We start from the raw sequence: 24,752 nt of genomic DNA, 5'->3' as shown, positions 1-24,752 counted from the left end.
CCCTCTGATTCTGGCATTCTAACATTGGCCCTATGGGCGTTGGATTGAAAGAATGGGACCAAAAGTCGGCAGTGCCCCCCCCCCCCGGCCCCCCTTAATTGAAGGTGTTCCGCCGCTTCTGCAGCCAACCCACCCATCGTAAAGGAGTAGGACCTATCTCAACAGGCCTACTCAGGTCGGATAGGGTAAACGCCCAGCTCGGAACAGGGAATTTGATCCTGACTGAGGCGTGAAGGCTCCGCGCGTCATGAGGAGGAACAGCGACCGCAGTTCCCCAAAGCCTGGTCGGCTAAACGGCCCCTAACTCCCCTATCCTGGCGACTCCTGCTCCATGGGGATGGGCGCGACGGGCGCGACCACCCCATTCCCGACCCATGTCTCCGTCGGTCGAAGATATATCGCATTCAACTGAATCTGATTTGGAGGAGGCTGGTGTCTACTCCACCGGTCTTTCATGCCTCAAGGTGGGACAGGAAACCCGCAAAATGCCTGCAGCAGCTCGCCCTCAGGACCTTTCAGTCTGACGTTGCTCAGTTCGATCAGTCTCGCTGACTGTTGACCGCATGGACATGCATATAGACATATGAATCGGCCGAAGCCCACTGAGATATAGCGACGTGATCCGCAACACGACGCACTAGTCGCGCGCCCAAGGGGAAAAAGCCAGATGTTCGCTTGGGCCGGTGAATGATTTTACACTGGTACGTCGGGCTATTAGATAAGTAATCTTGCCTCGGACCCAAGGCAGAAAACAAACGAATCATAACATTAAAACGTTTTTTCAACAAGGCTTCACCTGGCAGGTACATACATCAATGCTTCCAATGCAGTCCGCTGACTGCGTAAATGATGCAATGCATAAATGAAAGCGCAAAATACTAGTATCAAGCACGCCTGCACGCGATTTTAAAACTGTCGAAAAGCTATGTGAAATAAGACGGAACTTGCAAAAACTATGAATAAAACTAGTGCCAAATGGTAGGCGAAATAACGTAGCAGCTTCGCATGTGACACGACGACGAACTGGAACATCAAAGTCAACGAATCGATACCAGAGGGGATGCACTCCTGTCACAGTTGACCGCAACATAGTATTGGTGAGTAAAGCGAAACTAGTATGCGTGGAACGGTGTTAAAACAGTGCACTGCACAACATGACACTATTGAAGCCGAACAATTGTAACAATACGGCACTTTCTGCGATACGGGTGACGAATGTACAACAAACACCGACCACACCGCTGCCGAACGGGAATTTCGAATTCTGTACTTTTCTCCAGCAACAGTGAGCCCGCACGTTTAAAACTTGTCATCAGCTGAAAGCATCGCAATCCTAAAAGCTCTCCTTCAAAGCACAAGCCAGTTTATAAAACGTACTCCCTTGCCTTCCGAAGCCGTAATCTCTGCCGATCATCCCGGGTGACCCGTCTCTGGCGATGGGCTGTTCGCTCGTCAGTCCGCACTACCGCACCCTGGCCCTCTTGGCGCTCGGTTTCTTGGCGCCCTGGCCGAGCCAGCCGAACAGCGTGTTAGCCTCCAGCCGGACGGCGTGCTGGACGCGCATGTACTGCAGGGTGTAGGCGACGCGCGACTGCTCGCTGTGGCCCGGGTCCAGCTCGGCGTACACGGCCAGCGCCGCCTGGCGACGGCCCTCCTCGGACAGCGGCGCCGACTCGGCGGCGGCAGCCGGGCCGGCCCCACGGCGGCGCGCGGCCTCCACCAGCCGGTACACCACGCCCGAGGACACGTCGTGGCCGTAGCGCATCTTGGCGTAGCGACAGGTGAGCGAGACGCGGCTCTGCTCCGTCTGCGAGCCGTTCAGCTTCTGGAAGAAGGCCACCAGCTGGTCGGACTCGGCCTGCGGCAGGTGGCCGGCCGTCTGCCGGGAGGGGCTCGGCGGACCGGCTGCCGGCTCCGGCTCCGGAGCAGCAGGCGCCGCGCCGTTGTCCGTAGTCTCCACCTCCATCGGGGTCGGAGTGAGCGAGCGGTTGCGTTTACCGCGCCTGGCAGTGGCGGGCGCCGCGCGGGGAGCGCGAGCGGGAGCGGTGCGCGAGGCGCGGGCGGGAGGAGCAGTGGCGACAGCGCGTGCGGCGGACGCAGCGACCGCCTCCTCGTGGGTGACGGCGCCGCGCGGTGGCTTCTGTTTGGCAGCGGTGGTACGCTTGGCGGCGGCGGCGGTGCGTTTGGCGGCGGCCGCGGCCTGGACTCGCGGCAGGACGGTGTGTAGGGCCGTGCCGAGCGCCGGTGTCGGCACGTCCTCCAGACTGGAGTCGAGCGCCGCCTCCGGGAGGCGCATGTCCTCGTCGGCCAGCGACTGGGATGCCTCCAGCAGACTGCGCTCCACCCGGTCCAGCTTGTCTCGGAACCGCTCCAGCTCGTCTCCGATGGAGCCCGCCGGCGGCTCGTCGTTCTCGGCGGCCCGTGGCAGCACCGCCACCGTCCGGCGCCGGTTGACGGCCCCGCGGCCCTCCGGTAGCCCGGCCGCGGCACTGACGGCTACCGGGGCCTCGGCGCGGGCCGGAGCCGACTTCACGTAGCTGAAGACATACAGCAGCTGCGACGCCGCCGTCGGGTCCCGCACTCCGGCGGTGCTTGTGTAGATCAGTCGGCTGTCAAACTTTACAAAGGCAAAGTGGGCGCGCACCGCGTGCAGCAGTGCCTCAGCATACTGGCGCTGGTCAAAGAGGCTGGAGCAGCCATTGGCTGGCAGGTCAGTTGGTCGCACCTCGCATAGAGGCACCACACCACACAGCTCCTGCTGGGTTTTTGCAGATAGACCTGCCACCACATCTGTCACACCTTGTGTGGCTGGCACATTGGCCATCTCCAGCTTGAACATGGTGACCGTATCATCGACAACACCCTGCACTAGCTCCACCAGCTGCTCCACAGCTTCATGGAAGGTGGATGGTAACAATGGCAGGCTGCCATCCCCACTGCCTGACCCGGCTGTAGGTGCGACTGTACTGTTCCCATGTACTGCAGCACTTCGGGAACCTCGTACTGTCTTTTTCTTGGGAGGCATACTGTGGAAAGAAAATGAAAATTAAAATAAATTGAACATTATTGGAGAAATAACCATGCACAAACAAAATCAGTTTTACATGCAATGTTGGACACTCGTCTGAACTTTTAAATTAAAAATATCGTATCTTTCAAAGTTCAATAAATAAGAGCTTGCCTGCCTACATACACACTGTAAGTAAAACCACATGATACGCACGATATGCATTGATATATTTTCGCGTAACGAAATGACCCACTTAAATGGGTATCATGATATTGATATGCATAGATATGATATGCATTGAATTGAATGCTTACTCACGTCCGTAGAACCTCGTTTCCAATAACAAAATTTCGCAATACGAAACTTCCCCAGTGACCTAAAATCGGTAGAGTGGCAATTTGATTACGAGCGAGCGAGCGCAGCGAGCGAAGTGAGTCTTTTCAATATAACGGAAAAATCTCAGTATGAGCGGCCCGGCCCGGCCCGGCCCGGCCTGTAACGCTTTTGAGAGGCTTATATCTCAGCAACCGCTGGACCGATTGGCCTGCGGTCTTTTTTGTTGGGTAGCCCCATCCCTTCTACCCCGTAATTGACTACTTTTGATACATCTCAGTGACCGTCGTGGCACGTGCCACGTGAAAAGTCAGGGGTGTTCAAGCTGTTTTGCAAAAGTAGTGATTTTGAGAGGCTCATATCTCAGCAGCCGCTTGGGCGATTGACTTGCGGTAATTTTTGTAGGGTAGCAGCATCCCTTCTACCCAAAATAGGATACTCTCGATGTATGTGGGTCACCCCTAGTGCACGTGCAAAATACAACAATAAGAGGTGCCAAATTTGTTCCCATTTCAGTAACTCGGTAATTACTGGGGCGATTTCGCTGAAACTTGGCATACAGGTAGGCACCCACCAGGCATTGCATTCCCATGTGTTGCGGTTAGGGTGCTACTGCACGTGCGCACGTGCAAGGGGCGGTACCAGATCTCGAGAACGGCTGGGCCGATTGCGCTCAAATTTGGTACACGGTTGGGGACCAGTTAGTAGGGTGCCGTGCAAAAGTCATTTTGGACCCCGTTTGCACGTGCGCACGTGCAGAATGCCGCTTCCAGATCTCAGGAACGGCTGGGCCGATTGCGTTCAAATTTGGCACACCGCTAGCGACCGGTTAGAAGGGTGCTATGCACAAGCCCGTTGGAAGCACCCTCTCGCCCTTCCGCACGTGCAGGGCTCACTATCTCGCTCGCTCGTTCTTCGCCCAAAAGGCGTTTTACTGGTCGTAACTTGCTGAAGCCTAAATTCAAAATTGCCGTTACAAAAAAAATGCTGGCGCTGGACAAGGATTCTGAAAAGATACTATTTCATTTAGACTGTTATTCCGACTTTGAACCTATGACGTACTAAGAAAGAAGCTTTCATTGATCGGATAAAAAGTAAAAAGCTCGTTAGCAAGCGCATTTGCGAAATCCGTGAACTATGAATTGAAAGCATTTTGATAAAAATATCATTGAGTCTTATGTGTGCATGTAATCGGAGTATGCAAATTCTTTTCACGGCAATAAATGAGAGAGAAAAAAAATTATTTAGGAATTATTGATGACGTCATATATACGTTTTGAACACGTTTATGTATGACAGATGTAAACAAACATTAGGACATTAGGAGGGCGATTGTGATTGTGAGGGGTGTACGGATTGGAAGGTAGGGTGAATTGCGCCTATTTACTGGCCTATTTCAATTATTGACCTTACTCTTGGGCCATTTGTGTGGATTTTCTTCCCAAGATAACGTTGAAAGTGCTTCACCAAGACTTAAATCACATTATTTGCTTTGAGGGATGCGTCACGTATGCCGCTGATATTTCCTCAAGGAAATGTGTTTGCTGCAGGGTGTCATTCGACTTCAGCCTGTCATTCGATCCAACAAAAAACAAAAACAAACCTTATTTCCCCACAATGAAGCTAGCAGGGGAACACTGGTCAACATGTATAAAGTTGGCAAGGAGTTGACCCCCCCCCCATCCCCAAACTATCAAATCTGGGACCTTCTGCTTTTGAGTGTGTGCAACATCTCAATCTCCCTCTACACACATCCCAGAGTGTGGTCAGTGGTGAGCTACCACATTCTGCACTGCCAGGCGTCAGTCTGCGTCGATGAGGTGTTTCTTTGAGCTGCGATTGGCCAGAAAAACTGTTGTGCTCTTTGTGGGGACTTGGGAGCCAGGCTAACTAGAGATCATGTGCAATTTCAGCTGGTCGTTTCTGTGTATTTTTCTCTCGTAGCTGCCTTGCTTTGTCATTCTGTGCACTGAAAAGTGGTTGCTTATTATACCCCGCGTTCGATGTCTCTCGGACGACGAGGATTTTACGTCGTCCGGCCAATCCCGTCCAAGGTCAGCGGGGGCTCGGCTGCGGTTATGGAACGTGATTGGCCGGACGGCGTAGAATCTTCGTCGTCCGAGAGACATCGAACGCGGGATAGTTACGTCCATTTCCTTTTACACGTGAGAAGCTGCGATGCGGACTACTCAGTTGTTTGTTTGTTGTTTTGTTGGGTTAGGCCCTTTCGGTCCAGTAAGACCATTTCAGAGCCGGGAGGATGATAGGATATAGGGGGAGACATTGGTCTGGGCAGGCACCCTAGTGAGTCGCCGGGGCTGAGCCCGTCCGAAGACAGGCCACCCAGCCCCAAGGCACTCCTGCACCCGGCTACGGGGTGCGCTCCCTCGGGAGCAGCGGTGCCGCTCCAAGGGAGCAGCCCGCATGAGATAAAGGTGCCTGTCCAGCCCGGAGGGGGGTGGCGGTGTGGAGGAGAAGGATTTCAGTATTCTGAGGATAGAAGCATGGAACAGTGGACTACTCAGGAGTCAGGCGGCACCCAGTAAACATGCCGACGTCGGCCCGACGTCGGCCGACGTCGGGGTGACGTCGGCAACTCGGCATCGGCATGCCGACGTCGGCCCGACGTCGGTCCAACCTCGGCACGACGTCGGCTGGATGTCGGATATGCCCGCATGTTCCGACATCCAGCCGACGTCGGACCGACATCGGCCGCTGTTTTGACCGTTAAAATAATATAAAATATATGTTTCATGTTTCATAAAGAGCTTCTGTATTCAAAATATCCTCAGGAAACTCAAATCTTCCTCCACGCCGCAACCCCCTGATCCGGACTGGACGGGAAACTTTATCCCATTTGGGATTGCCCGTAAGCCGAGCTCGCCCGTAGCCGGGTGCGGTGAGTGCTTGGGGGCTGCTCGGCCTATCCTTTGGTCAGGCTCAGCCCCGGCAACTCACCAGGGCCGGGCCCAGTTCATATAGAAAGGCCAGTCGAGTCGGCAAGTGTCACTTTGCCAAAGTGCCACTTATCAAAGGGACACTTTGGGAAACGTTGGTGCAGGTGTGTAAGAGTGGCTATATGAATCCATTGTGGGGTCGCCCTTTCCAATAAGTGTCACGTAACAGCAATGGGACCAGGGACTCTATATGAACTGGACCCAGGGTGCTCGCCAAGAAGACCAATGTCTCCATCCTATGATCCTTCCGGCTCTGAAATGGTCTTGTCAGACCGAAAGGGCATAACCCAACAAAACAAACCAAATTCGTTAGTTGGCTGCGTGGTGTAGTGGTTAGCGCACTGACCTCGCGTTTGAATGACTCTGGGTTCGAACTTCGAATCCCATCGCCGGCTAATGATTTTGGCGTGTTGTCCCAGTAAACATGCCGACGTCGGCGACTGGGGGGCTCGAATCCCGCCGCCGGTTGATATTTTTGGCGCGTTGTCCCAATAAACATGTCGACGTCGGCCCCGTCGGTCCAACGACAAACGATCTCGTCAACCTCGGCAAACGATCTCGGCCCGACGTCGGCTCGACGTCGGCTGGACTTCGGCTGGACGTCGGAACATACGGGCATATCCGACGTCCAGCCGATGTCGGGCCGACGTCGTCATGTTTACTGGGCAGGTATTGGTGCCATCAGTAGTGTTTGGGAGGCGTGTTGGGAGAGACTATCATCCCGTTTATCAGCGGGAATCCCGCAGTGGGTCGAGACATAGACGGGTTGTGTTGTCCAGTTATCTACCTAACGATCTGAATGCACATCAGCATGTGCGGTAATGACTGGCGTCGCACAATTTGTCTCTGTTCGGTTCAGTGTGTTGTGTGTTCTTAACCCGCGCGGGGCTGGGGGGGGGTAAATTTTACCCCCCCCTCGCGAATTTTTGGGATATCTCAAAAACGGCGGCGCGCAGCGCCGCCAAACTTTCAGTACCTTTTCTTACATCAATTTGACACGTTCCCTGAAAATTTGAGCGAAATCCGTCGGAAAATTTTTGAGAAATTGACGTTTTAGTGACGTCATGTTCGCCATTTTCGCCTCAAAAACGGCAAAAGTTCAAACGCCGCTAACATCTTCATTTTTAAAGGAATCAAGACGTAACAAAAAAGGTTATACGTAATTTTACTTTGTCTATCAAATGGCTATCTCGGTTTTTTGAAAATTTTGGATTTTGGCCTATTTTTTTTTTCAAAAAACTAACTTTTTTGGGAAAATCATTATAAAATCCAAAATTTTGAGTCTATCGAAAAAACCGGAATATATGTCAGAGAAGTGGTCTATGTGCACCTACATACCAAATTTTAGAAGAATCGGTTCAAAAATGTGGGAGTTATTCAAAATTTTATGACGTCACGACACACAAATTTTTTGAAAAATGACTTTTTTGGAAGTTCTAGACCTCGTACGGAAACAAAAATAGCACCATTCGATTCGCCGTGAAAAACTGCATCAGATAGACACCTTTTTAGGCATTAACAACCAACTTCAAAATTTGACCTCACTTGACCTGACCTTGACCTGACCTCGACCTGAAATTCATCCAGAGGTGGTCCATATCACTTATTGAGTGTGCCTATTGAATTCTATGAGTAAAATGACCCATAAAACATGTGTCGCACATGCCCTTTTCTATATTTTGTTTTTTGGTGACCTGACCTGACCTGACCTGACCTGACCTTGACCTTTGAATGATATTGTATGCAACGAATATTGTCTTGGTAGCCTAAGAACACGTTTTGGGCGATCAGTCTCAGTCCATGACTCCATTCTTCGGTAACTACGGTGCAAGGCCGATACTGTAGAAACTTGCACTTTGTACCCTTGACCTGACCTTGACCTTGACCTCAAACTTTAAATTAAGTACATGTTTTTAGTAGTTCGTGATGAGAGCTTTCGATTGGCGTTTGAATTTTCCAAATCGGACCATTAGTTCGGGAGATAACAGGGGGGGGGGGTAAAATTTACCCCCCCCCCCCAGCCCCGCGCGTTCGGCTGGAGACCCCAGCCCCGCGCGGGTTAATTGTTAGCTGTTTGCTCTTATTACCACAGTAATACTCCAACACACATTTTTCTTCCATTGCGCGCTGCACGCTTCAGTAATGATTTTATTAACTCCGGTTATATGATATTCCCTTACTCCCACGGTTAGGTATTACAAATTGATTCCCGGTCATTTCTGTCGTTTAACCCGCGCCCTGCTGGGGGTCCTGGATTTCCACGCCCTGCTGGGGGGGGGGGGGTGTTTGAACACCCCCCCCCCCTTCTAACTCGGCTCCTGGGCCACGTAGCGATACGCGGAAGGCGGCGTTCGAAAGAGCGTCAAAAATAATGAGGAAATCACTTCGGTCAATTTTTTGGTCAGGCCAAAGGTCAGGTCACCAGAGGTCATTGAAGGCAAAATTTCGCCGATTTCCAGGTCGAATGTCGACAATTTCCAAGAAGCCAACGCATAACTCGGGAACCAATAGAACTACAGCGCCGCGGAAAGCGCATTCGATAGCCCTATTAACGCCCTTTCTGAGTAATTTGCTCAGATTTGACCTAACGTCAACGGTTTTGCCTGCAGGGGGCAAAAACTGCAAAAATAGCCGATTTTTTCGGAAACAGTTTTTCTGCAATAACTTTTGACCCAAGCATTGTACGAGCTTACTTTTACCGGCATCGTGTTCCTCTCGTCAAGACGCATCGAATGAACTATAACTTGACCTTGAAAGGTCAACTTGAAAATTTGACCTCAGGTCAAGGTCATGACATGACCGGAAAGGGTCATGTTGCATATCAGTTGATCCGTTTCGTCGAGCTGAACACATCTAAGGCGTTTTTATCGCTCTAGCATGCCTCTATCAAAAGTTATTTGCGAAAAACTGTTAGATACCATTCGTGACCTAAGATGACCTCAGGGCATAAACAGGGGTCACGGACACCATTTTCATGTTCAGTGTGTCTAAACCACTTGTAATTCAGTGTTTGGGAGTGTTTATAATGTCTTTCGTCCAAAAGAGGCGCATTTCAATTTTCTCCCATTGACTTATAATGAGATATTCTGAGATTCTGAGATATACATTTTGTACATGCTATTGCTATTAGCAGTCGCTGAAAGTTTCAAAGCGATCGGTCACTCGGTGTAGCTATGACAGACATTGAAACTTTTTATGAGGTGAGGTCACTTCAAGTGACCTGGTGACCTGACCTTGAATGACCTTGGTCTGAAATTTTCACAACATGTGTAGAATTAATGTGTGATAAGGTGTACCAAAAACGGCGGCGCTCCGCGCCGCCGTTTTTGAGATATTCGCGAAAAACCACAAGGGGGGGTGTTCAAACACCCCCCCCCCCCAGCAGGGCGCGGGTTAATTTCGCCTCTGAAACGTTTCAGCTTCTGGCGAGTTAGTTCGTACGGCGAGCTTTCTTGTGCCTCTCTTGGCCTCTTTTTTGGAACATGACTGAATGGAGGTGATTTAGGCCAATGTCCCGGGCCGCTGAGCTGATGGCTAGGGGCCAAGTCTGGCAGGATTACGCGCTGGCCAAATATTCGCGGTAGTACGCGTCCTGCTGCCAGCAGCCCGCCCGTGCCCGTAGGCCAATTCATCAGTCTGTGTGCACCGACTGGCCGCCTTGTTATTCTGCGTGAGATCAAAGCATTATGTTTGACGCAAAGCAAATCGACCTGGTTGTTGAACAACGATGCGCTGGAGTGTCGAATCCTGTGGTGTTGCGTCAAATAGTTGAGGCGCTGATTGCGAATGAATCAGGAGGGGCCGGAGGGGACAATATGCTCTGTCTTGTTGCGATGACGAGAAGTGTTTCGTCAAACAGCAATCGCCACGTCGACTTTTCGTGTTTGAGCCGTATGTCGCTGAATCACCCCCTCCCGCCGCAGTGCAGCGGTCGTGGTCGTATGACGTCACGCTTACGTCACCGGTAGGGGTGACGTCAGGTCCGGGCCGGCCTTGGCGCTCGCCGGCGCGGCGGCGGACTGCAGTTGTTTGTCGGAGCTGCGACCTGCGACGTACGGGCGGTCGGGAACGGACGGACTGTGCTCGGTGGACGGACGGCGAGCGGAGCTTCTGCGACCGGAGAGCTGAGGTAGGCGGCACGGGGTTCCGCGGCGGGCGGTGCGTCAATCACCGCTGTGTTAGTGGTGCGGGACGGACTGCGGCGGTGGAGTATCAGCAGGCGGGGGACGCCGAGCGGCACTATTTCGGGAGCGCCCGCCGCCGCCGCTGTGCTGTGGGCGGTGCCGACGGTCGTGCCATGGCCGCCGCGGGGCTGGCACGGCTCCGCATCAGCCGAGGACACAGGTGGCCGGGCCCGCCGCCGGCTGTGGGGCCGGCACAGGCGCCAGGACTGTCGTACAAACAGGCCGAAACTGTTTGGGCAGAACTGGCTGAAGTCAGGCTGCTGAAATCTGTCGATCATAGCATAATCTGTCGGCATAATCTGTCGATGTCTCTGTATGCCACGGTATGCAGAGGTGTTTGTATCAACAAATGTGGGATGACTGGACCCGTGAACGTCCATCACGTTGTATGCCAGGAGGTATCGCGTAACTGATGCGAATGCGCATTTACTAGCACATATATTTGCATGGGACGCTGCTTGGAAAGCCTGGGCCCCACGAGGTCACGGGTGCAGTCGTTTGTTTATACCGGTTTGCACTACTACTGCGCCGTGCGTGGGCGTGGAATGTGTCGGGACGGGCGGCGGTGCAGACCTGCATAGCCCAGCCCGCTAGTGGTGAGCCGCCGTAGTCGTGCCGTGCTGCCGTCAACCAGCGCACTGCTGACCACCCACCGGCAGTGTGCCGACTCTCTCAGTGACCCGCTGGGTTTCTCCGGCCGCCGCCGTCCGACCCAGCTGTGTTCCGGGCCCAGCTGTGGAGAGCCCTGAGAGCGCGGCTGGTCGGCGGCGGCACCACCCGCCCGGGCAGGCCCGGCTCCATTCAGAAGGCCGGCAGGGCGGACCGGAATGTAAATGCGCGCTTCTGTGTGGGAGTGCCGCAGCCACCTGGTGCCCAGCGCGGCTCAGAGGCCAAATGACGGGTGTGGCGGCCGCGCCACTCCGTCCAGTCCTGCTCAAGACCTGGGGCTTGTAACAGAGACCTCTTCTAGCCAGCGCTCGGTGTGAGTGATATAATCTTGTTAAGGCCCTTGGGTACCAGAGACGCAGCATTTTTGTCGTTCCACGTTCGGCATTTCAGGCATCTCCGGTATGGTTCGGGTGGTGATGGCCATGCCATTTGCCGGCCGCTTTAGGCGGCGGCTGCCTGTGATCCTATCTGTCGGTCCGATCTGCTCCGAGCCCATCTGGCCGGGTCGGGTATCTGATGTATCTAATGACGTCACACCTAATCACTGGTGACGTCACGCTAAGGGTTTTTCACCGACCCAGCCTCTCAACATCGTGGCGATGCAGTTGATGATACGAGCTTATCTTGATATTAGTCGACCGGGTGGGAGGCGGAGTTGAACTATTTGAGTCATTTGCCCTCAACGGGGAGGCGCGGGAGCTCCCCAAGTCTGTAACCCTACCGCAGTTTGGTCCCGGATCGGTCAGCTTAGCCCCATCTCCCGCGGCGCTGTATCCTGGCCAACAGATCCGGCTCTGCTGAATGCAGCGCACATTGGAGACCGTTCAATAGACGGCGCCTGATTGCGGACGCGGCCGGGCGAACAGGATCATCTCCGGTCCGAGCTCGCATTGACTCCGGCTTTTCATACACGACCGTATAGCACGGCCGTGATAATCGCTCCGATCCAGTCGGCCGTAGACTGCATCTTCCTACGGGGCGTGGGCGGGCGCCCTGCGCCGTGGCGCCGCTCCGCGCACTGCACACCGATCGGCCGGCCATCACGGTGATTGCCGGCGCCGGTGCTCCGTCAACGGGTCAGCCCAACCGTGATCGATGACCGTCCTCCGCGGCGCGGCGGCTGACCCGGCCGGCCGGCCGACCGACGATAGAAGACGCGGCGCCGTGCAGGCGGCGGCGGTGAACCAAAGCGCCGTGCAGGCTGGCGGCGGTGGACCGAACCGCTGGACTGGGTTCGGGTGATCCCAAGGGACACGGGACTGGCCAGCACAGGAGGCCTTAGACTGCTGGTAGCTCTGTTTCTGTTAGTTTTCGGGTGTCTGAAAGATTAACTTTTTCTTTTTCAGCAGCCTATAATGAAATGTTTCACTACAGTGAAAGGTTTGAATGCTTTCCTCATTCATGTAACCTGTTTGAAGTTGTGGATAGCTTCCTATGGAAGCTAACAGTGCAACAATTTAAACCCATTGCATTACATGACCTGATCAGGGTCTCTGAGGCTGATCAGGCGTGGTTGGATCGCACGGTTGAGCTCAGCTGCCGGTGACGTGTCGCCTCTGTTCCTTTTTGTCACCGACACCTGTGTTGACACTCCTGGCACAGCTGTGACCCGTGTCGGCCGCTTTGAGTCTGCGTGCTGTCGCCTTTACTGGATGGTTACGAAAGCGGCCCCGGCTTCCACAGACGAAACTCTGTGATATCCATCCTAGTCCAGAGACCAGTCTCGTCCCGGCGCGGTGGACTCTGTGGGATGGTGGACCGTCGCCGCTGTCTCTGATTGCGGCACCGCCGACGGCAGTCTGATGGGAACTGGTCATGGCACGCACGGCCCAGCATAGCGCCGAGGTCGTTGCCGGCCGCGGTTTGTTGTTGGATACCGACTACACCAGTCCATTCATTCCAGCGGTACCTGAGGCTTTAGGAACGGCGGACAGGACAAGTTGTGAATAGACGGAGCTTGCGTCTCGGAGCTTTTAGGCTGCGCTATACATGCGTCTATTCTGTACTTGCAAGTGCTTGCTTAAAAACGTTTTCAAGTATACCTACATTTAGTAAGTACCAGAGCGGCGGCGGCGGCGATCAATGAACCACGGCGGTAAGGGGACGTGCTGGCGAATGCACCCACTCCAGCTGACCTTGGAGATCACAGAGCTGTTGGTGTTAGGTCGGCCTTGGGGTGCTCGGCCCGCCGACAGTCATTGTTTGGCCGGACTGACTGGGCCCCTTGTAGCCGAGGAGCAGTGTGGTCTTCCTCGCAGACGTGAAGGGGAGGTATTTGGCCTTTGACGGGCGAAGCTACGACCAGTTCTATGGGGGAAAATATCGACGGCCTGAGTAAAACAATGCCACGCAGTGCTTCTGTCGCAAAGCTGACTCCTCCGCATCGGCTCCTTTTTACGACGAACACGATGGCGATTCCCCTGATAAATTGTTGGTGATGTCAGCCGTCACGGACACAGACATTGGTGCAGGATCCAATATCGATATGGCGTGATTGACAGAATGTGCAGCTGAGTGCACATATGGCGTATAACCGTGCACAGATGGAATTGTTGCGAAAGAGCTGTGCTGAAAGCATGTTGATGGTGTGCACCGAAATGTTTAGGTCGTTTCTGCCACGGTAACTTGTCAAGAAACGTCTGGAATTGGATCTCGTTTTCATGCCATATTTTCTTTTGATTGGTCTTTATCAAGTATATAAAATGCTTCACCGCTTATGTCCCACTTTTGCCTCGCCGTTCGAAGCGGTGACAGGGTGCTGTAGCCTGCAGTGCGCAGAGCTGGGATTACTTCGATATGCTGCCCTTTCGATAAGCGATATCTTTCGTCGCATTGCGATGGCGATAGACGATAGTCCATGTTGAAACCCGAGTTGCCACATCGGTTTTAGGGTGGCCGGTCGCCCGCATGGCTTCACTCCCCCAGCGCTATCGCTGTATGCTCCGTATCGGCACCGTTTGCTTTGACCACTCGACTGCCTGAACCGAACCGCTGTGTTCCTGCGGTGCATAACTTACTGAACTGCTGCGTTCCTGTGTTACGCGACTGACTGAGCCTCTGTGTTCCTGTGTTACATGGCTGAGTGAGCTGTTGTGATTCTGTGTTACATGACTGAACGCATCGCTGTGTTCCTGTGTTACTCGACTGACTGAATCGCTGCGCTCCTGTGTTACATGGCTTAGTGAGCTGCTGTGATTCTGTGCTACATGACTGAACGAACCGCTGTGTTCCTGTGTTATTCGACTGACTGAACCGTTGCGTTCTTGTGTTACAGACAGCGCACTTGAAGGACCGCTAGGCGGGACCTGAGAGCAGACCGGCGAATCCGTGCCTCTAGTTCAGTCGAGTCGCCGTCACCATGGACAAGCCGACGGCGCCGCCGCCTGGCTTCGTGCCGCCCTCAGACGCACCACCGAGCTACAACCAGGCGATGGGAGGCGGCGTGGCGCCCCACTCGCCCTACCACCCGCAGCCGCCTGGTGAGTGACCTCGCGCTCGCCGGGGACCCGCAGAGGGGTATGGATGGCAGGGAATGGCCCCTGGGTGTGATGATGTAGTGGTGTAGTGAATGCACTGTTGCACTGAACGCACTGAGTTGGTAGTTGTAGTGTACAAATTAATAACTGTGCTCTGCCTCCTCTCCTAGTCATGATTCATCTTTGCAGTCGACTTATCACTAACAGCATGATCTAATACCTACTGAATTTCCAATTTCCTCCGCCCTCGTTCGACCTCTGGCGGAAATGACACATGTCGTTTGTGACAGCTGCGTCAAAGCTCCCTCTCCGAGTACCCCGGTGACCTAGTTGGAGGGACTCGTTCCCGCGATGGGGGCCGGGGGTAGCTTCTCAGAGGCTGCAGCGGCGGCTGCGTAGGATCCTGTCCACACTGGGCAGTGTGTGCAGAAAACCGTGCGTTCGACCTTCGGGTGCGTTTGAGACTGATGGCTGTGTATACCGTGCAGACGTGGAGAGCGGGTGATGACGAGTGATGGTTGGCGTGACGTGGGGGGATGTGGGGGGCGGGAGGGGTAGATGATGAGGGGTGTGCGAGTCCGACTCGGCTCCCGCGCACGCAGAGACACACACGCCTCGGTCACTCAGAGATAACTGTATTGCCCGAGCGCCCGAACCCTATACCGATCGAAGAGCCACCTAGTGGCACTGGACACAACTCTCACACCCCCACACCAGATCTGATGTTGTTGGGACGTAAATAAACATAAAGAACGCTTTGGCTGCACGTTAAACACAACACGACAAAAGAACGACTTAACATTAACGTCTAGCACATCAGATGGCATCTCCCCCATCACAGCATCGTCTTCCCAACACCATCAGATTTCAGTTTCAAAATATTCGAATGACACGCCATAACACAAACAGATCACTTATCGTCGCTCCATCTGTGACATACGGCGAACGAGCACGAAACGTGCGAACGTGTGCATCATGGCTGACAGCCACGGACACCCATCACAACTGGCACACAAGCAGCCAGACAGCGCTGGTTAGATCTCTTCGATGAGTCGAACAGGTCGTCGTCTGATTCTGGATGACCGCCGCAGCTGCTGCCCAGGAGCGGTGTCGTTCCGCGTCGGTCTCGTCTCGAGAGCAGCCGCCGGGGAGTCCGTTGTCGGAGGCTCAGCATACGCATAGCGTTGGCGAAGGAAACGGCGGTTCCTTGTGAGCACCCGCCCGCTGGGCATGCGGATAAAGTAGCGTCTTCTCTGATGGTCCACCTCGGTGATCACACCACACCGATCCCAGCGTTTCGTATTGTGATTCTGCACTGCCACTTGACTGCCGACACGCAGTCCCGGCAGGTCTCTCGCGTGTTGATTGTAGCGCCGCTCTTCACTGTTCTTGAGGTCGCTCCCAGCTGCATCAGCTTCGTCAGCCGCCCGCTGCCAGCAGAGATCGAAGGCACGTCGGTGCGCTGGTAGGGTGTCCCTGATTGGCCTGCCGAACACGATCTGGGCCGGACTTCTGCCGTCCGGTCCCGGGGTGTTCCGCTGCTGCAGCACACCGCGTGTCCACCTCTCGACGTCCAGGCCTCCATCGGCGGTCCAGCACCGCCTGATCAGCTTACTCGCAGCCTTCACCGCCGCTTCTGCTCTACCATTGGATTGCGGGTAGTGCGGCGATGACGTGATATGTTCTATGCCCCACCGACTCAGGAATAACTGGAATACCCTGGCGGTGAATTGCGGCCCGCCGTCACTGAACAACTTCTCAGGGGCTCCAGCAGTGCAAAAGACACTTCTCATTTCAGTGATCACTCGATTTGATGTGGCTTCTTTTCCCAGAGGCCTGCAGAACACCCAGCCAGAGAGTGGATCAACCACCACCAGGAAGTGCCGTCCTGCGTGCTGAAATAAATCAGCGCACAGGTGCTGGAATGGGCGATTGGGTGGCACTCTTCTGAGATATGTTTCTTTTGGAAGCGAGGGCAATTCAGTTTGACACGCTCTGCAGCCACGTGTGATGTTGGCAATGTCGTTGTCCATGCCAGGCCAATACATGATCTGCCTCGCTCGACTCTTGGTCTTCTCTTTTCCCATGTGTGATGAGTGTAGCTCCGTGAGGATGGCCGCCCGCATTGGTCTCGGGATGACCAAACGGCAGCCACACACCACAACACCGTCTTCAACAGTGAGACGGTCGTGTACCGCCCAATAGGGACGAATCGCATCCGGAAGGTCCGCCTTGCTGACAGGAATCCCTCCATTACGGTTCGCAGCAGCAGGCGGGCCTCCTCGTCACGATCGGCCGATTCACGCACATCAGCGATGCGGATGTCGGTGCCCGCCTCGTCTAGGGCGCAGCATATCACAGTGCTGACACTAACGCCCCCATGGTCTTCGGCAATCTCGTCCTCTTCTGTCGGTAGATCGACGGGTGACCTGGACAAAGCGTCTGCAGCTTGATGGTCCTTGCCTTTCTTCCAGGATGCCGTGAACACATACATGCTGAGCCGCTCCCTGAGTCGTTGGAGGCGAGGATTCTCTATTTCGTCCATGTTTTTCGAGTTGAGTATGGCGATCAGAGGGCGGTGATCGACGAGGATGTCGAAGTGTTCCAGCCCATTGAGGAACAGTCGACATTTGCGGTTGACCGCCCATGCCACGGCCAGCATCTCCAGTTCGATAGTCGCATATCTCGTTTCGGTGTCTGTCAAAGCTCTGGATCCAGCTTGAATCACCCGCCATTCTCCAGTCGGTTGTTTTTGCTGCAGGATAAATCCAAGGCCATGGAGCCTGCTCGCGTCCGTCGACAGCAGTGTCGGCTTTGCTGGGTCGAAGTAAGCCAGTGATCTGGTCGACGATAACACCCGGCGAGCCTTCTCGAATGACTCCTGGTGGCAGGCATCCCAACTGAAGTTTCGTTTTGCGCTCAACAGAGGTCGCAGTGGTTCCATGTGTTCTGTCACTTCCTCAGAGAACGGAGCGATTTGATTGACAAGTCCGAAGAAACTTCTCAGGTCACTCAGGGACTGCGGCGCGGGGAAGGCTTCGATCGCTCGCAGGAGCTCTGGGTCGGGTCTGTAACCACCTTCAGTGACAATAAATCCCGCAAAGCGGACCTGCTGCTGCATATGACGCGCCTTCGAGACGTTCAGCGTCACACCGCGCTCTCGGCACCGATTCAGGAACTGCCTCACACGCTCTTCCAGCTGCTCCTTCGTGGACCCGCAGATCAAGACGTCGTCAACGACGCGTTGAATTCCCGGGATGTCGCGAAAGCATTCATCCATGCGCCGGTTGAAGAATTCGGAGATGGAGCTGACTCCAAATGGTGCTCTGGTCCACATGTAGCGGCCAAACGGAGTGATGAACGTGGTCAGGTGACGACTTTCTTCCTCCAGTGGGCACTGATTGTATCCTTTGGCTGCGTCAAATACGCTGAACCACTTGGCGTCAGATTCAGCTATCGACGCCACGCATTCTGCCGGGGTGTTTGATTGGTACAACTCCCTCTTGACCGACTGGTTCAGCTTTGTGAAGTCGACACACATTCGAATTCCTCCATCCTTCTTAGGTGCGATGACGATCGGCGCACAGTACTCTGTCGGTGACGTCACAGGCACTATCATGCCACTCTGCTGAAGTCGGTCCAACTCTCGCTTCAGAGGTTCCCGCAGAGCGAACGGAATGCGGCGCGGGGCGTGCACAGCAAATGGTCTGGCTCCTTCACGGAGGTTGATTTTGAATCGTTCTCCTGGCATCACCTTGATGTCGTCGCAGAAAACATCTTCGTAGTCCTTCAACAGCTGTTTCATGGGTTGCGGCGACGCGCTAACACCTGGCCGCTGAGCGTCTGATGACGCGCCGTCCTGCTGTAGTGCGTCCAGTGACGCGCTGAGTCCGCTGCTGATTGCGTCCAGCGACGCGCCGGTGCCGGTCCGCTGCTGTCGGGCGTCCGGTAACGCACCGGTCGGATACTGTCGGGCGCCTCGTGACGCGCCCGTCCGCTGCTGTGGTGCATCTGGCGCGCTGGTCCGCCCCCGCCGGGCGTCTGATGACACGCTGTCCTGCCGTGGTGCGTCCATTGGCGCGCTGAGTCCATCGTAGGTCCACTGAGAGCCCGGCGGCGCGCCGTCCCGCGCCCGCCGAGAGTCCGGCGGCGCGCCGTCCCGCGCCCGCCGAGAGTCCGACGGCGCGCCGTCCCGCGTCCACCGAGAGTCCGGCGCCGCGCCGATCTGCGCCCGCCGAGAGTCCGGCGGCGCGCTGGTCTGCGCCCGCCGAGAGTCCGGCGGCGCGCTGGTCTGCGCCCGCCGAGAGTCCGGCGGCGCGCTGGTCTGCGCCCGCCGAGAGTCCGGCGGCGCGCTGGTCTGCGTCGGCTGAGAGTCCGGCGGCGCGCTGGTCTGCGCCCGCCGAGAGTCCGGCGGCGCGCCGTCCCGCGCCCGCCGAGAGTCCGGCGGCGCGCTGGTCTGCGCCCGCCGAGAGTCCGGCGGCGCGCCGGTCTGCGTCGGCTGAGAGTCCGGCGGCGCGCTGGTCTGCGCCCGCCGAGAGTCCGGCGGCGCGCCGTCCCGCGCCCGCCGAGAGTCCGGCGGCGCGCTGGTCTGCGCCCGCCGAGAGTCCGGCGGCGCGCCGGTCTGCGTCGGCTGAGAGTCACGCAGGCCGACGCTGTGCTGGGCGGCGGCCGCCACGCCACCCATCCGAGTAGTGCTCGCTGCAGCAGCAGCCCCCGTCGCTTCCGCGGAGTTCATCTGTCTCGGATAGTTCGCTGGAACAAGCCCGAGATATTTCGTGACGTGCCAAGACAAAATCAATCGTCTTACACCGGGGATGATGTGCACTTGCTCGACAACTTGAGCGGGTCCTAGGCTAATGTTTACACCTATCTGTCCGATGGCGCAAGTGGCGCGACCATCGACCACCTTGGGATGGACTGTAGGTGGTGACATACAGCCGCGTCCAAATCTTTCAGCGAATTCGGGGCCCGCCAGGCTGATGTCGGCCCCCGTGTCAGGAAGAGCGCGCACTTTGCCGTTACTTGTACCGCGCACAAACACCTCAACCGTGGGGGCAGACAGGTGATTGGTACCATGCACAGTGACTGCACTCATTTGGACGCATTCATCGCTCATATCCCCATCATCGAGTCCATCGTCACAAAATGACACAGTCTTCGCGTGTGCATACCTGTTCCCGAGTCTTCTGGTACACACTCGGCCCCAGTGGCCGAACTCACGGCAACGAAAACACACACTGTCGAAAGCGGGGCAGGCGTCCTCCCCGCGGCATCCGTAGTAACCACAGCGGCGACAGGAGTCGTTCGGTGCGGCGCGCCGCCTGAACCCACCGCGGCTGGTGGGCTGCTGAGCCGAGGTTGGCGCGGCGCCAGGTCGGCGGCTGGAGGTGACGTCATTTGAGGCCGCTCGTCGACCTTGACCGCGCCCCGCTCCACTTGTGACGTCACAGGATAGCGTCCGCCGGCCTCGGCCGCGCGCTGCACCGCCCGGGGGCAACGGTGCCGCACGGCCGCGCGCAGCAGCCGAAACGTCTGGGCCGGTTCCGCCATCGGTGATGGTATAAGCATCGCGTGTCGCGCATTCTTCAGATCGGCAAATGGTGATCGCCTGATCGAGCGTAAGGCCGGGTACCGCACACAGACGTCTGATCACATCGGTATCTCTAATGCCGACCACGATTCTGTCGCGGATCAAGCTGTCTCTGCAACCATCGCAGAAGCCACAGTCTTTGCTTAGATCCCTGAGACATGTTACGAAATCATCAAAGGTCTCGCCAGCATGTTGAGCGCGCAAATTAAACGTCCGTCTTTGCATCACTTGGCTCACCTGTCCAATAGCATGCCGTTCCAGGCGCTCGAGTATGACATCCAAGTTTGAACTTTCAGCCTGCGATAGTCCCATGTTCTCGACTATACGAATGGTGTCATCCGATAGACATGAACGCAACATTGCCATCTGCACCGCAACTGGCTGGGACGGCAGACCAGATAGCGTGCAAAAATCCGTCCACCGAGTCTTCCATGCTCTGAATGTAGCTCCTCGATCCACTGCTAAGTCCAACTTATCCGGCTGAGTCAGCTTGCCGAGCCACTGTCCTGGTAGCGCTACAGCGCCCGAAACACCGGAGACCCCATCGGGGTTGGACCCTGCAGGCTGCGCCATGTGCGAGTCCGACTCGGCTCCCGCGCACGCAGAGACACACACGCCTCGGTCACTCAGAGATAACTGTATTGCCCGAGCGCCCGAACCCTATACCGATCGAAGAGCCACCTAGTGGCACTGGACACAACTCTCACAAGGGGTAGAGGAGGGGAGCTGGGGTAGGGGCGGGGTGAGTGATGAGGGCTGTCCGTGTCAGATCGGCCGTGCGGCGTTGAGTGGATCTGCGAATACCTACGATGGGCTAGCAAGGGCAAATTGGAGTGACTTTGGTACAGATACGCAGGTAGCTACACAAGGTTACAGTTTGTTATGATATATGTTGACATATTTATGGCGAACTTTTGGTTATTAAGACGAGACTCAGTTTTCCGGGAAACTCTGATAGCATTCGTCCATTGAGGAGACTGAGAAACGTACCAGTCTGCCGTCTGGTAACTTTCCGCATGTTTGTCTCTAACTTCCGCCGGCTAATGAAAAATCAGTTCGTGATTCATCGGCGATCTTTTTTTTTTTGCTCGGTCAAATTGCCTTGGTAACAAGGACTTTGTCAATAACGCTCGCAATTCCAAGTCAGATTGACATTGTGGAATGTCGATCGGGTTATTTGCTGGCTGCGATATTACATAACGGCTATTAATAGAGCCTTCACTCGGTTCCGGCTCGACACGGATCAGCGTCCCGTCGTTCCGGTCCCTTTGCTTTTTACAATGACGGGAAGTTCATCGCTCGCTTACATGTATTATGACAGGTGAATTGCACGTATACGTTACCTGCAGCACTGTTTGTTGTGATGGCGGTGATGTTGTGAAACTGTATGGCCGCGGACGGACGATCCACTAATCACGGCGACATCTTCAGATGACACGACGATGTTCTTTATTCCCTGGACGCGACAGCCGAAAATAGCCGTGGCTTTTAGGATGGATGGTTTTGTCACGATGTTAAGTAAAGGATCGGAGCCTGTGGCAGAAGAGACTTTGAAAAGGTTCAGATGTGTCCACCGTGGGCGTGCCTGTACACCGGTCGAGTCAGACACCTGTGTGGCAGGGCCACGAACTGTCTGACGCGGGTTGATCCTGTTCTGCGCTGCGCTGGTGACAAAATCTGCGATGGCGATTTTAGTTCAGTGCGGCTTCAATTTCATTTCATACTTGCAATGGAAACAATTTCAGTCTGTCTTGTTTTTCGGATAAGACATATTTTTCACAATTTCAGACCTAACATTTTTCGAGGAATTCATGCTTCTTATTGACTGCAATCATAAATATGTAATTACGATAGCTGCGGATGCGTGTCTCGAATACCTCTTTTTGCCGAACTCTTTGTTGTGCTCCTGTGCCCGCTGCCTGCCTGCCGTAACGCTCACCTCTTTTCTATAACTGCACGCGGTGACGGACTGCCTCTCTCCGCCTCTCACTAACACGCTGACCGTGCCTCGTTACTATCGCACCTCTAACTGCCTGTCTGTCTCTGCCTGTCTCTGCCTCTCTCTCTCGCCTGCCTGGCTGGCTGGTGGTCCAGCGGCCACCTTCGTGCGCGAGGAGGCAGTGGTGTTCCCTGCCGACACCTCGGTCCAGTACGTGGCCCCGCAGCAGCAGCAGTATGGATACGGTGGGTGACCCGTCCCCCCTCTCCTCCCCTCCGCCTGCATGGCTGTGCTCCGAGAGATGGGTTTAAACGTCAAAGGGAGTCTGGGGTCGCGCAAAGATCGATCTGTCATTGATGCATCGCTTCGCAGTAGTTCCGTGTTTGGATGTAATTTAAAGTTGCTTGCTGTTTATCGGCAGCTCAGAATTAGCTCAAAGCAGATAGACTTGTTTGAGAAGCTTTGCCTGAATACTGATGCATGCTATGCTGTCTGAATTCTCGTTCATTGGTCGGTCGGTTGACGGTCGGTTCATTGGTTCATTGACCGCAGCGATTTGAGTGCTCTGTGGTATGCTATCAGTCTGTGACCCCTCTGACCTCCCCTCCCGTCTGTCCCCCTTCCAGTGGCGGCGCACCAGGTGCACGTGCCGGTGGTGACGACCGTGGTGCCGCCGGGCCCCAACCCCACGCACATGATCTGTCCGCACTGCCACGCCGAGATCGAGTCCACCGTCAAAACGTCGCCCTCCACCATGGCCTGGCTCTCTGGCGCGCTCATCGCGCTCTTCGGGTGAGTGGGGCTCGGCGGGCGCAGCTTGGGGCCTTGCTCTGTTAATTGCTGTTGATTGAGGATTGATCGACATCGATGACACGAACCGTGATGCCGATGACCCCACGGTTTGTGTCATCGATCAAATTAAGCGTTGATGGAAGAAGTGGAATGATTCGGTCGCTTACGTTTGACACTATTTTTCTTCTTGATTTGATTATGTTTTTTATAGCTGATACCATGTTGCAGAAGCCCGCCAGCAGCTAGAGCTTGAGAGTAATGCCGTACGATCCACGGCACCCTCAGCCTGAGTTCCTCCGTAGCTGCTTATTCGGCTGCTGCCTGATCCATGAGTGGATCTGATCTTATCTTCCCCCTCCCCAGTTGCTGGATGGGCTGCTGCCTGATTCCCTGCTGCATGGACGAATGTATGGATAAGGAGCACAGCTGCCCCAACTGCAAGGCCTTCCTCGGCAAGTACCGACGGTAAACGTGCTGCCACCCAGCGGCGGCGGCGACAACTACAGCTTATTTGCGTCAGCCGACAAGGCGTGCTGGCCGACTATTCACTGCGCCAGATCGCCCACCGAAAGTCTGACTGGCGAGAGCCCGCGTACAGTGTCAGTGTCCTCTACACCGTCGGGATACGGCCTTCTGAGTGGCACTCGAATTCGTCGAATACGTCTGGGGACGTATCTGACAGTCCGCGACAGTGTAGTCACTCTATCATACGTGTCTGTCGTAGCCCGTGGGGCGGATCGGTCCGTCCGCTCCCGCGGCGACTCGCCAAAGTACCGGCTGACGCTGGTAGCGCCGTGGAAGCCAGCCGATCGTCCGGCCGTCTAACCGAGTGTGGTCGTCGCGGGCTAGCCGGCCTGGCGCGGAGCGCGCCCCGGGCTGGCAGTGGTGTCAGGAGTTCGTGTATCCGTGCTGCGGACGGGCTGAAATGTGTTGCCGAGGATCGGGATTATCCGCCAGCGCCCGCGACCGCTGAGGGTGGGCGGGGTCAGCATTATGTGCCTCTGTCGTCTCTCTGTGTCTGCAGCTGTGGTCTGAACTGGACTGACATGGTGACCGTCGTAAACACTGGACGGCCGCCGGCCTATGAACCGTCCTTCGGGCCGGCGGCTGTTGCATTTTGACGTCCCACTGACGGCGTTGTGACCACCGTGACTCTCCGGGCGCGTCCCGCTTCTCGCAGTACCGTAAATGATCGACTGTTACAGACTATTACAAATCAGTGTGTATTCATAGGAGCGTACAGCTGTTATCGAAGTGTTACTATTTTGGGCAGCCGTGTTAATACCGGAAGGCAGCACCGGAGCTTTTTTTGCTACTGTCGCAGTGGTGGTTCCTTTACGCTGGGCTAATCAGCTATTCGCGTGACCGAGTCTTTCTCTGGCATCTGATTGCTCTCAGTCACTGTGTGTATCTCGCTGTGCGTCGCGGTGTCTGTCTCTACGGGGCCTGCTAACACTGACTGGGCCGGGCGGAGCGCCACGCCCGGCAGTCGAACGCCCAAATAAACACGCACTCCGAGACTTTCCCGGCTGTTGGCACCAGAGGGACGGCGCGGATAAACGCACGGTTCCTCTGCCTGGCGCCGAATAAACGCACGGAGAGCCAACCGGCGAGAGTTACTGTCAGGAACGGAGCTGTGGCGGTGATGCCAGACCTACCTATAACACTTCTCATACTCTGACTTTTAGCTATATGGTAAATTTTACTCATTTCTCGGTCCATGTTTTTCTTTCACTACCAGTTACTTTAGCCTTTTCGTGCCAAGCTTTACTGAAGTTAGAAAACCACGCTGATTTCGTCTA

At 55.4% G+C, this 24,752-nt stretch overlaps 2 protein-coding genes across 8 annotated transcripts; one reads left to right on the top strand and one right to left on the bottom strand.

The window, feature by feature from the left end:
• Nucleotides 1-763: 763 nt before the first annotated feature.
• On the bottom strand, nt 764-3,484 carry LOC122365287. 2 transcript variants are annotated; one of them, XM_043336397.1, is made up of 2 exons: nt 3,325-3,484; nt 764-3,026 (listed from the first exon to the last, which is right to left on the bottom strand). In XM_043336397.1, exon 2 carries the CDS (start codon nt 3,023-3,025, stop codon nt 1,463-1,465), a length of 1,563 nt encoding a protein of 520 aa, XP_043192332.1. In that variant the 5' UTR covers nt 3,026; nt 3,325-3,484; the 3' UTR covers nt 764-1,462. The 2 variants fall into 2 exon arrangements, with proteins under 2 accessions (XP_043192332.1, XP_043192322.1); XM_043336387.1 differs by having other exon boundaries at nt 3,329-3,478.
• A 930-nt stretch (nt 3,485-4,414) lies between these two features.
• LOC122365276 (LITAF domain-containing protein-like) lies at nt 4,415-24,471 on the top strand. 6 transcript variants are annotated; one of them, XM_043336332.1, is made up of 6 exons: nt 4,415-4,437; nt 10,269-10,429; nt 14,428-14,632; nt 22,314-22,403; nt 22,785-22,950; nt 23,314-24,471. In XM_043336332.1, the coding sequence occupies exons 3-6, from the start codon at nt 14,512-14,514 to the stop codon at nt 23,417-23,419; spliced, it is 483 nt and encodes a 160-aa protein (XP_043192267.1). In that variant the 5' UTR covers nt 4,415-4,437; nt 10,269-10,429; nt 14,428-14,511; the 3' UTR covers nt 23,420-24,471. The 6 variants fall into 6 exon arrangements, with proteins under 6 accessions (XP_043192267.1, XP_043192289.1, XP_043192310.1 ...); XM_043336320.1 differs by lacking the exon at nt 4,415-4,437 and adding an exon at nt 4,668-4,706; XM_043336343.1 differs by lacking the exon at nt 4,415-4,437 and adding an exon at nt 4,833-4,851.
• The last annotated feature ends 281 nt before the right edge of the window (nt 24,472-24,752 follow it).

The sequence above is a fragment of the Amphibalanus amphitrite genome, unplaced genomic scaffold (assembly GCF_019059575.1).
Source record: "Amphibalanus amphitrite isolate SeventyFive unplaced genomic scaffold, NRLGWU_Aamphi_draft 000028F_arrow, whole genome shotgun sequence".
NCBI classification, from domain to species: Eukaryota; Metazoa; Arthropoda; class Thecostraca; order Balanomorpha; family Balanidae; genus Amphibalanus; species Amphibalanus amphitrite.
This window is presented reverse-complemented; position numbering and strand designations above follow the sequence as displayed.